Source organism: Stylophora pistillata, chromosome 4 (assembly GCF_964205215.1).
Source record: "Stylophora pistillata chromosome 4, jaStyPist1.2, whole genome shotgun sequence".
Taxonomy (NCBI): domain Eukaryota; kingdom Metazoa; phylum Cnidaria; class Anthozoa; order Scleractinia; family Pocilloporidae; genus Stylophora; species Stylophora pistillata.
In genome coordinates, this window is record NC_142522.1 from 3,999,732 (window position 1) to 4,012,210 (window position 12,479).

The 12,479-nt window shown below is 40.8% G+C and overlaps 1 protein-coding gene across 1 annotated transcript; it reads right to left on the bottom strand.

Moving 5' to 3' along the window:
- Window positions 1-946: 946 nt before the first annotated feature.
- Window positions 947-11,819, bottom strand: LOC111327082 (major yolk protein). The gene is made up of 11 exons (XM_022931183.2): window positions 11,662-11,819; window positions 10,586-11,272; window positions 8,314-8,564; window positions 7,522-7,782; window positions 6,857-7,016; window positions 6,305-6,470; window positions 5,535-5,726; window positions 4,780-5,092; window positions 3,861-4,156; window positions 2,814-3,397; window positions 947-2,456 (listed from the first exon to the last, which is right to left on the bottom strand). The coding sequence occupies exons 1-11, from the start codon at window positions 11,717-11,719 to the stop codon at window positions 1,369-1,371; spliced, it is 4,056 nt and encodes a 1,351-aa protein (XP_022786918.2). The 5' UTR covers window positions 11,720-11,819; the 3' UTR covers window positions 947-1,368.
- Window positions 11,820-12,479: the final 660 nt, after the last annotated feature.

Genomic DNA, 12,479 nt, shown 5'->3' on the forward strand with positions numbered 1-12,479 from the left:
CCCACAGCCCAACTAACAAAACCCGAGACAAAGCTGGGATTGACTGGTTGCTTATAAAATTAAAGGAAGATCAGGGAGGGTAAAATGGACTTTGCGACGGGAACGTAACGACACGAACGCGACCAGAGAGGTTAGCAAAAATATCTTCAATACCAGGACAAGCAATTTGTCTGACAAAACGTGGCAAATGCGATTTTGTATTTTTATGCGAATGCCTTATTTTAAAACTTGCCAGCCGGAACGGTCAGTTCATAAATTTCAAGAAACATTTTTTCGTGTTTCCCAAAAAAGAAATGTTCAGTCTTTTCAAATTTTCTTTGTAAGTCAGTTGCATGCCTTGCCATTTGGCCGAACCGGCCGGTCATTTCAGAGCACAGATAACAACGCGCTAAGTGACCCTCACGTCTTCAAAAAGGAAAAAAAAATGATAGATAATTAAAATTAAAAAAAAAAAAGGTAATGTCTACTATAAAGTTAACTTCTAATTTTCAACTGTCTCCTGAATTGTACACAAGTGTTGACGATGGGAAGGAATCAAGGAAGTTTTGTTGGTTTATTCTTGAGAGAGTGTCGACCATTACTATATCGAATGAGGATGGGAGGTGTAAGGTTATTCTTTGTTTTAGGAGAGGTTTGTTTATTTTTTTGGCCTTATACCTCCAATCACGACTAATAATATTCTCTACTGTCGTAATATTAAAAATATTCTCGGCTGTCGTGCTGGTCGACTACAAAATCCCCTTCCCCACCCCTTACCCACCCTCAAGTGTATCTTCAAGCGTTTCAGAAGTTTGCTGACCCCAATCCACGATGAGAAAAGGGAGACTGTCCAAGATCTGAATAGGATCATCCCGACGTGACATGCGGACGAGGAACTTGCGCTGCTTGAAAAATAGGCTATCAAGTTTCCCCATTAGTGTAACAGATATCCAAATGTCACAAAACATTTTGTGAAATTACTTTAATTCCAACACACTTTAACACCATTTCAAACGGAAAATAAAAAAATAAGTGATCACACAAAGTTACCCAGGTAGAGGAGAAAACCCGCAAATATGACGATACCGGAAAAGGCTAAAATAAAAAAAAAAAATCACTAAAAAACACACACGTGAAACTCTAATCTAATTGGATGGCCTTACAAAAGTGACTTAACATAACACAAACTCTTTCCCCTGATATATGAAAAAAATCTTAGCAATTCTACAATTTTGGCATCCTGTAACCCATTAAACTTTTTTTTTTTTGGTATTTTCCTTATGTTTTGATTTTTTTTTTCCTGTTTTTTTTTTCAGTCCAGTTGACCAGTCCAGTAATAAATGAACATTTGACCTTTCGATAAGAACAGTCCTCTTCTGGTTCTGTTTCTTACTGCTTGCTCAGTGTGCCTTTTTTTTGTATACGGTTCGTGTCACGTGCTGTCAAGAACCAGTTGTCATTCTCCTGTCGGTTCTTCCACCAAGCCTTGTTTCCCCAGTGATCGCCACCAGTGTACTTGTTGTCTCCTAGCCAGTACTGATCATTCGACCAATCAGGGAGCCAGCTGAAACCTGGTTTGCAAGGCGCATAGGCACATTTTAAGGGGAGAGAAACGGGCTTCGCAAAACTGGCGCCATTGTCGCAGGTAAACAGGGCGGTGGTGTGCTTAAAGGTAATGGGTCTCGGGCACATGGAGACAGTGATGGGAGTTTTGCCAACACGTCCAGCTTTCATTCTTATTTTCCTCTTCTCTCCAAAGCAGCTGAGGTCATGAACAATTGAGTTACAGGTACCATCACGGGCAAAGAGCACGTTGGTGTAAAACTCGCCGCGAATGGATTTGTGACTGTGCATCAGTGGACCAGTTTCCATGAAATGGTTAGCCATCTTACCACCATGCATTGGCTCGTCCATGAACGGTTTTGGCATAGACTTGAAAGGATGCATTCCCATCTTTGGAGGCATCATATACATTTTGTCCGAGACAGGTTTCATCATAGCTCCAAACTTCATACCGAACTTTGTTGGTCCGACAGACATCTTAGGATGTGGAAACATTTTACCTCGCATCATGGACCACCTTTCGTGCATCTCTGGTCGCATGCCAGGCCTAGAACCCATCATTAGCCCGTTCATGGATCTCATATCATCATGGTGATTCATAGGTCCTTTCATACCGAATTCCATTGCTCCCATATGCATTTTGCCCATCATCTGACGGCTGTGTCGGCACTTTGGCTTCCAAAGAATAATCTTTTTCACACCACCCACCATTTTCAGAGGCATTCTATGGGGGACCTCGGGAATTATTTGAGAAGGCATTTCTTTCATTACTATGGGTTCTCCATCCCAGCAGTTCTTAAGGCACACGTCGTCGCTCTCTGGACACTCATCACAGGCGGGCCTGTCCTCTACATCTCCGTCACACTCTTCCCCAAGACAATCATCAATGTGATATTTCATCACTTTCTCTTTAACTACCGAGGAAAAAAGGAAAGAGATTGAGAAACATAGAATCGAGATAAGCTGTGCCGTGGTGTAACGTCGTCCATGCGAGAGAATTAAAAAGGGTTGCTCCTAACTTGAATGCACATTCCCAAATAGTCACTAATAAGCCGGATTCCTCTCACGATCATAGCCAAATCATACATCTATCTATAATAAATGGTGCGAAGCAGGGTAAAAACCATTCTCGACGACGTCATAAGAAAATTTTACCCTGACAGCTTCATTTAAGTCTAAATTTTGTGCGGGAGATTGGCGCACCGCCAGAAAAAAATTATCCCTTTACGCATGCTCGACGTTTGACTCCTGTATTAGGAAGCGTTCATTACCTGGTGGTTGCACGAGGCTTTCCATGGCACGAAGGAACATTGGGCCGAGTCGTACTTGGTATGTCTGGTTGACAAATGGTATAGATGTGAAACTCTCCATGTTCTTGCTGAATGTACAATCTTGGAATACCTGTCGTGGCAGCGTTGTCTGGGCTACAAGCAAGGCTTTGGTAACCTTCCATCGCCAAATGCCATCGTGCATGTTACAGGTGACAAGTGCGCGGGATGGTATACGACCAAAGTTGCATTTTTCATAGGAATCAGCTCCGGTGTAGTCTACAGTCTTACCATCTGGGCAAAGGAGAACGAAGTCGTTGTTATTGTAGCTGTCTTCTTGGATGATATTCTCAAAAGTGTAAGCATCAATGAAAGCAACGTTTCCATCTCTCTGCTTGAGACACCTCAGTGCTCCTTTATAGCCGTAATAATCTTCGATATTAGAATCCATGGAGCATTTCTTGTCACCTTTACCAGCGCAGGTATTGCACAACTTTTCACGGCATTGTTTCGTGTCGATGTCGTCATACTGGAGGTTTTTCCATTCATTCAACAGCCAATGGTAACGAGAGCACATTAGCGAAAGTCTACAGTGGTACAATAAAATGAATATTATTGATAAATGTCGCTGGACTATAAAGAATCACTGGCCTAATGAGTCATGTTTAACTCTTTAAAGCTCTCAAAACATTGGGAAGCGAAACTAATTAACCGCATATAGGCAGAGATGGGTTTTGGAACATATTATCTACACATTAAGCCTTACTAGGTATTCTTACGTCAACATTGAAGCTTCAAAAATATCGATAGCTTTTTCTTCTTTTTTCCGCAGTAAATAAAAGATAAAACCGGACTAACTCAGTCCCTAACACCACCACCCCCCCCCCCCCCCCACCGACATCAAAGTTCTTGGGACAACAGGATCGCCAGTTGAAACTCAAGTTGAGGTTCCTTCAAAATTTACTTGTGTGAAAATATTTCCTAGCATATTTGGGCTTTATGTTTTTAGTCCACCCCCTTTGAAAATCTCCTGGATTCGTCCTTGACTACCTGATAAAGGTATCCTGATGTAAAAACTTATCCTTTGTGGAGTAATCTTGAAACTCTGCGTCCATCCATCTCTTGAATATCTCCCAATCCATATCCGTCCACTTCTCAACGAAAGACGCCAGGTCTTCCTTTTGATTCCAGGAGCGCTCGGCCCACATCTGGAACAGCACCCATTGCTCTTCTGTCCAGTCTTCTGGTTTGTGCCACACCCATCCGATCATCTTCCACTCTGGCATCTTCAAGCCATAGAAATCTTCCAAGCCTTTGTAGTTTTCCCACTTGAAATCTTTGTCAGTCTGTCAGGAAAGAAAAACGACATGCAAATGTGTCTCGAAATTGCGCATGCTGTTTAATAGCTAGGTTTTTGAAAACCGTCTTTCCTGATCTTCACGACTGGCAGGCAATCAGTTCCAAGAGATGGTCGGATAGAAAGCCTAAAAATAGTTATTTCCTGGAAAAATGCCTCCCCAGTGTGGCTTGCCGTTTGCGATACAGCACTGACAGTTTTTAATCTCAGTGGGAAGAGGCAGTAAGGTTTTCCACGTGTATTATGCAGCTTAATGCTCAAAACTGAATTTTTCCACATGAAGATAGCTGTCATTTTGCCAACAGGAAGTTGGTGGACACAAGATTTAAGAGCCAGATAAGATTTTGGTTTTAAAGCAGGTGGAACCATTCAATTGGAGGAATTGAACTTTGATTGAGTTTTTGAAGCTTCAGCTATACCTAAGTGCAAATCATGTTCGCTAAGCAAGCATGGTGTTCTCTTCGTCTTTTTCAATACCTTTACGCTCCAGGAATCTGATTTAAACGCAGTCTCGTCAATTGGGAGCATTTTGGAAGGGCAGTAACACGGCCCAGATTCGTTTACCAGGCTCTCTTTGGGATATATTTCCTATTTGATGTATTAAGTACTTACCTTCTCAAGGATTTGGCGAATCTCCGGTGTGTGGTATTTACGCATGCGTGGATTTAAGGAGCCCATTTTTGCAATCATTACTTTAAACTCTGGAGATTGGAAGTCCTCGATCTTGTGCATAGCGGTATAGACGTCAGTCTTACCGTCCTGCTTGTCTTGCCACTGACGCCAGAGAGGGGCATTGTACCAGTCTTCCCATCTTACAATCTTGTCTTTGAGCATACCTCTCCAGTCAAGCGTGCGAGAAAGCAGTGGATGACGGGTCAAGTCAAATTTGTCAATACCGGGAACGCAGCTCTCGCCAAAGTATTTTCTGAAAAATGACAGAGGTTAAGATTGACGCGTATCTTCACCACCAGATCACTCTTGTTTGTGAGTTTCGGTTTATTTTCTTCATCAGAATTATCCCGAGTAAAAGCACTAGCTTGCTCTTTGATCTCCGTCTTAACGTTAAGTCTAGTAAATGTAATCTACTTATCGTGGACATGACTTAAGTGACAATTTATGTAAAAAAAGAAAACAACATCAAAAACAAAAAACAATCGTACAACAGCGATGTTGAATATCTATCTCTGCTTAAGTTGATAGGTTCGTAATAAAGAGAGAGAGAGAGAGAGAGAGAGAGAGAGAGAGAAAGAGAGAGAGAGAGAGAGAGAGAGAGAGAGAGAGAGAGAGATAAAAATAAAAGAGCCTCTGTTGTACCATTTTTCCAATTCTTCAAAAAATCGCATTTTTATAGCATGACTAAAACTAACCCAATTGATTCCAAAGGCGTTGTCCTTCTTGGTACGGTGCCATTAGCCATGAGCCAGCCCATGGGGTGTAGGAATCCACTGAGTTTGTCCACACCTGCATTGCACATTTTCAAGCCCTGCATATCCCCTGGAATATCACTGCTGTCTTTAAGCATAACACCGATGGTGATACTTTCAGTCATTGGATCTTTACTAATAGAGCAAAAGTAAAAAATGGCAGTAAATTAACGGCGTGCACTGGTACATGAAGTAAGTTACTCAATTAAAACGCAGTAAATGACAAGCCCATGTAACACGTCGCTTTTGTCTCCATTGAAAAGCTTTGCACCTATCTCCGACTTACAGATTCAACCCATTTTCATACTCTCACAGAAAATATTGGGACATTGCCGACTGTACTTTTGTATGTATTGTTGGGAAGTATTTGCTTTCCGCATTTTCGGCCGCTGAAATGCACAGAGGCACACACAGGATTTTCCTCTGAATGGAGAGAGAGAGAGAGAGAGAGAGAGAGTCTTGGCCTGCAATCAGGGGCATGACAGGCTGTTTAAATAACACGATTTAACACTTTTATGAGCCTAAGAGGGGGTCAGATCCACTCCTTTCATTCCTGCATCTTAACCGCACCTTAAAGATGTTTGCTAACGGCTACTCTTTCACTCCTTATCATTACTTAAAATATTTTCTATGTCGGTATTGCCCCGCTTATCCCATTGAAATATAAATCTAAGGAGCAGATTGCCATCAAATCGTAAAATCGTCATACTTACCCTTTGTAATTCTCCGCTACAAAAGGAGCCAGATTGAAATCCATCCCTGCCACAAACATTTCAGTCGCGTTGAGATCAACCAGATCAGCTAGGCCATCAGCTACCATTTCCACGCACTCTTGTTTGGAGGGAGCCTCAATACAGCCCCAGGACACTTTTCTGACCTCTGTTAAAGATGCAAAAGGTAACCGGTGGCTTAAATCTTTTGCAAAATTTCTCGCTTGCATTTGACGAACGAACAGTTCCAATAAACTACATGTAGTTACAGGCGTTTCTTGACAAACTCATCTCAAGTCAATAAACAGCTATAATCTAATTCACTAAAATTTCTGTTGGGTTTTTTTTTTTTTTCGTTACAGGATGAAACAGATTTGTAGGATGATCCGAGTTCACTACATCGTGACAATGCCAAGATAAAAGATAAGTGGCTTCCCGCTTGGACACTTCAAGAATTGGCTGAGAAGATTGGCGCATGATCCAAATGTTGCTGCAAAATATCTCCTAAGAAAAAGTTCGCAATGAAAAATCTACTCTGGGTACATAAAAACTAACCATCTATTGTTTGGAATTTGGTGATCATATCTTGGCATTTTGACATTTGATCGTCTCCAACTACACAGATAAAAGCGCGGGGTTTGGGCTCCAGCTGCTCGCAGGCTTTCCACACCCCAACCATTTCAATGCCAAGGAATTTCTCGTAAGTTCTTTTGTCCTGAAATAAAAGAAAAGAGCAGTCTTTAATAAGCGAAGACCCCACTTAGCTTGTTGTGGTGTTTTTGTCTGTCTTAATTTATCTCTCTGCCTTTTTTGTATTTTACGCGTCCTCTTTGTTTTGTTTGTTTGTTTTTTGTTTGTTTCCCGCCCATTTCGGTTACTGTAAACCTAAGGCAACCAAAAAGCCTTTACGAATACTGGTTAACGGTGCAACTCATGTTAGCAGCAAATGATAATGTGTATGTATACTGCAAGGAAATATGTTTCCTTGCAGCAGTGTCAGGCAAATAACTATGAAATCAGAAGAGCTATTTTGCGTTCAGTATATATATTGAATGTTTGGCGAGAGAATAAATATTCAGAGGTGAAACAAAATTCCGTAATTTTCCTTTAAACGTCGATTATATTAACGCTAAATGCTTTCCCAAATTTTAATTTTAGTTTGTCTGACGTCTAGAGCCACCATAATAGGGACCACGCATGAGCAGTGACACCAGCATTACCTCTGGGATGGGCACGAGAGAGTTAGAACAGTCTTTGAAGATCAGATCCTTCTTCTTCATGAGGTTCATGTCCACCTTGAACATCCCATTCTTCATCTCGCTTCTTTTGTCATCACTATCGTCCTTGGCGCAGTATTGGATGGAGTCAAACATATCGAACTCACCACTGGCTGGTGATTTGAATTTTGTTGAGGCGTCCATAAGGGCGTCAGTGCAAGTCTTAATCCATTTCTTAGATTTCTTACCATTTACCATCAAAACCTGTTTGGACGAAGTAAACGCTGTGACTTTAGTGAGAACAGTGGAGATTTGTTGTATTATCTGAATCATGGAGCATCGGACTCTTATTAATGTATCTAGGAATTCGTCTTCAAAATCAGCGAGGCGCCGGCGTTCCAGTCACCTCAACAAGAAATACTAGAAATTCTACTCAAGAGAAAAATTGAGCCACGATGCTAAAGCTCAATGTGGTTTCTTTGGCACAAAATAAAATCGCTTCTCCTCCCGTGGAAGATGATAAATCAAGTTAATCTCGTTCTCAGGGCCTTGTCCCTTAGGGCTCTAGGAGCGAGGTTCAAAGCGAGTAGCCTCTCCCACCTCTCTCATTGCATTATACAGGGCTACCATAACGAATTGTTGTTACCCGCTTTATACTTTTGGATGGAATAGAGCACTGTGAAAGTTTCTCATCAACACAAACGAAAGTCTGGCTAAGCTAAGGCCTAGTCCTGCCCTGGATCTTCAGCTCAGTGTATGCCAATTAAATGTATAACAATCGATTAAGTCGTATACCTGGGGATGTTCCTCTGTTAGATGACAGTCTGGTTTCATAAGGTTAACCCATGTCAGAGGACGCTTCTTTGTCTCGCAAACGATATCAAACTCGGTTGAAAATCTGTCGTACTTCAGCATAATATCGTGAGAGTGAAAGAAGGCCACATCCCCTGCTCCCTCCCGGAGGCACTTCAGGGCCCCGTCAGCTCCATAGTATGGCTCCTTTTCTGAGAGGATCTGGCAGAACTTGTCATCTTTGTCTCCTTGTCCTAAGTGAAATACACACGTAAAAGAAGTAACCTTTCAGATTTTTTGTCACATTTCCTTTACTTTTCGTCCTTTCTTTCGTTCTTTCTTTCTTTTAACTTTCATTCTTGCTTCGATTGTTTGTTTGTTTCGTTCATTTTTTTTTTCAGACTATTTATTATGTACGCAAAATCACCTTATTTGGGCATCAAAGCACGTGAAAATAGAAATCACCTAAAAACTTCGAGCAGTTTTAATTTTTCCTTTCTGAGCAGTTTTTGAGGAAAATATAGGTTTAAAGCACATATCAAGAAGATGTCGACGAATTGTAATAAAAGAAAACATAACCCGTAACTTGACAACGTTTCGCAGGCCTTTTGCGATCCTTATCTCAATCTGCCCATATAATAAATAATAAATAAATAAATAATTTAGCAATGGACATTCCACTGGGTGGCTCTTCTTGTCCACTGTTTTCAGATCGAATTGGAATTTGGAATGCTGGTTTTATTTGCGAGCAACTCCGTAAAGCCAACTCAAACTATTTTTCATGACCGATGTTGGCAATTATTGCAAATAACGAAAAGTAAAGCCTTGAATAAAGGTTTATAGAAAAGCATCAAGAAGTTCATGGAGTCAAATTTTAAAATTTAGTTATTTTAGCAATTTTTTAGCAACTTTTTGACATTCCAGTGAGCAACTTTCCAGCATTTCACAAGCGTATAGGCTTACCTCCCCCACCCCACCCCCCTACAACTCGCCCTCGGCAATAAATAGTTACTGGAGATCTTGAAGAATTTTGCAGAATAGTTAAAAGGTTACTGCGCATCAAAATAAAATTTTGAACTCATACAGATGATGATCTCTTCCGCAGTCACCTCATTCGATATCAGTAAGACTGAGTGTGGAGGCACGTATCACACAAATAAACGACAGATTTTCTCTTTTCTCCCGTGACATGCATAGGTGCTGCCCAAGGGAAGCAGATATGTGTTTTTTGAGAAATAGTATCTTTTTCGAGTTGAACCCTGAACCGTAAGCCTAAAAATAAGCACGTAAGTAACTAATGCTTCCCTTGATAGAAAAAAAAGGAAATACTTATTTTTGAGTGTCACTTTACACTGGATTTGGAAGAACCTTTGGCCCCATTTCAGCTCATATCTGTTTTTATTTACTTTATCGCCCGTAACGAGATCTGAAATAATACATAACGGACGACTTTCTGTTTTATCTGAAAACAGGAAATGAACTTTTGGCACCAAAGCGCTTCATAATTTTCTTTTGCTGAGAACGGAAGATCATGATATGATTTCAGAGAAAAGCGATATATTATATAATCAAAGGGCACTTTCAGACTTGAGAATGCAATATTATCTGCTTTTCGCGTTCAATTTGTCCACTGTTTATTTAGCGTACGATTTGATTTTTTCGCATTTGTGAGACTCTTGTCTCAGTTATTTTTTAGTCAAACAGAATTTTACTGAAATGTAGTTTCAACACGGGCTTGTACATTTGCTTTTAAGTCGAGTAAAAATTCGATAATTAATTAAAGCCATTTTCCGGCCCTCGAATCAAAGAGTCGTGATCGAAACCATCCGTTCCTCTTGACCCCAAACTTCCTGGGCTGAGGCCTCCCTACAGCACGTACGCATACCTGAACAGATCTTAACGTTCATTTTACCATTTCAACTTTTGATCCTCTGCAAACAGGTCCTACAATTCCTATAATAAGATTTTTTTCGTTTTAAATTTTTCCTTTCATTTCTATGGGTGCAAAAACGTAAACTCCCACTAAAACCTGTATAAAAACTTCATTCAACTTAGTTCGATCAATTTAGGTTAGAAATGATCCACTTGTCGGACATTGGGTCGAAAAATAAAACTACACAGAGCCATCAGGTTTGTAGAACCTTTTGAAAAATATCTCAAGAAAAAAATGAACTCTTCGTGAATATCAGGTCACCCGCTGAGCAACTGTATTGATTTACCGGAATGCTCACTAACGAGAAACTTTAAACCTTTAGATTCCTCAAGTTTCACATACCTTTGCATAGCTTGCACAGAGATTCCGGGTTTGTCATGTTGGGGTTGAACTTATCTTGCTGCACGCCAGGGAGGCAGCTTTCTTTGAAAAACTCCCCAGCGCTCTCAAACACATTTCCAACGCTGGGCACGACGTCCTTCTTTATCAGTGAACAGACTGGGGATTTGAAACCGGCTTTTGAGTCCACGCCAGGGTGACACGATTTCTTCTGGTTCAAGTCCTGGAAGCTTTTGATACCGGTGGATGACTTCTTAATCAAAGCAATGGAGAAATGCTTGAGGGTACCGTCTTGCTCTTCAAACTTCTTAAACTTCTTGTCGTAGTTGGTATCATGGTCATGATCCTCCTTTTCAGCCATAATCGGTTTTAGGTCGTGCATCTTGCCGGCCGTGTAAATCTCGTCACCTTCGGCTGTCATGATGTCTGCATTTCCACGTTGAATCTCCTCCATGCACGATTCTTTGCATGACGCCATTACGCAGCTCCATTGCATCCGAGGGCTGATTTTGTAGTTGAATTCCATGGCCATTCTCTCGCACTTCTTCATCTCGCAAGGGTTGGTGACGCACCAACGAACCACTGGCATACCATCTTGGTGGCCCTGTTTCATTAGTCCATCCACATTTCTATCTTGAAATTTCCGCTTCTGGTCCGAATCTTGTTTAGATTTTGTGATTCCCTGTTTTCCTACCGTTATAAAATACGTGTCAGTGATCACATCGCTACATTTGTCTCTAACCACAAAACTTTCAACGCACACAAAAGAGCATATGAATAGGCAGAAACAGTTCCGCTGTCTTACAAAAACATATTACGCATGAATAAAACTTGTCACAGAGCGCTGTGAAAAATACAGGTAAATGTTCAGTTGAGAGATTCAACTAATTTCATAATGCTCCCTGCCGTTTAGTTTCCGTCTGAATTGCGAAAAACATTCACTGGAACACGTCTGAAAACTACCCAGGAAGAGGTAATTCTTCTTCGGTATTTAGCTGCTACTGTACAGTAGCAATGGTGATGTAAAAAAGTGACCAATTTAAAATGCACCAGAAAGTCTCGAGTTTAAAAACACCTACTTGGGAATCCATGAACAAGGGCAAAAAGAAGAAACAGCGAGAGTACAAGAGCCTTCATGGTGCAAGTTCCACTCCTGGCTGCGCTTGCCTTCGTTGAGCTTGAACGACTGCAATTTATACCTGCACCTTCGCTCCCTTTTACGCAAGCGCCGGCGTCGCCTGATCGATAGAACGATCTAGTTATTGTTTGTTTACTACTGGCATGCTTATCACCTGATAAAAGATCTATTGTCCCAGGGAATTCATCAAGTTCCTTCTATCTAATTACTAAGATCATATTATCATCTTATTATAGTCACAAGATTTGTTGATGCTTGGTGAAAAAAAAAAAATCATCTTATAAGAATGACTAATAAGAAGATTTTTTTGGCTAAACAGGGGAGAAAAAAAAAAAACAGACTCGTTAATAAATTTTGGTTTCTTTTTACCGTTTCGTTTGAGTAAGAAAGAGTAACTCGACCTGAGCAATGAAAGATGACATATTGAACACTTGAACAGTGTCTAAAGTCAACCGTATGTTCCTGGCTTTGTCATCGTCGATAGCCGCGGGCTCAAAGAGCAATCATCACGAAGAAGTCGTGCATGAAAGCTGCCTAGTTCCGATCACGTCGAGCAATTTTTCACTTGCGTTGTGAGAACTTAATAGAATTATCACCGCAAAAACGTTACGAAATTAACTCGTGCAGCGATTTCAATTCCAATTTTGGTTTAATTTGCAAAGAATTGCTTTCTCCAAAGCGGAGAGAAGTAATTTAAACGTCAGCTCCTCAAGTTTAGTGTAAAGGCAAGGTTCGACTTAAGAACAAATTAAGTATGCT

What these genes read in the sequence shown, in the direction of transcription:
- LOC111327082 (XM_022931183.2), bottom strand. Translation starts at nt 11,719, where the DNA reads ATGAAGGCTCTTGTACTCTCGCTGTTTCTTCTTTTTGCCCTTGTTCAT. An exon ending in ACGCCTTTGGAATCAATTGG is followed by an intron (nt 5,093 to 5,534) that starts GTTAGTTTTAGT and finishes GTCATTTTTCAG; the next exon opens with AAAATACTTTGGCGAGAGCT. An exon ending in AAGCCTCGTGCAACCACCAG is followed by an intron (nt 2,457 to 2,813) that starts GTAATGAACGCT and finishes TTTCCTCGGTAG; the next exon opens with TTAAAGAGAAAGTGATGAAA.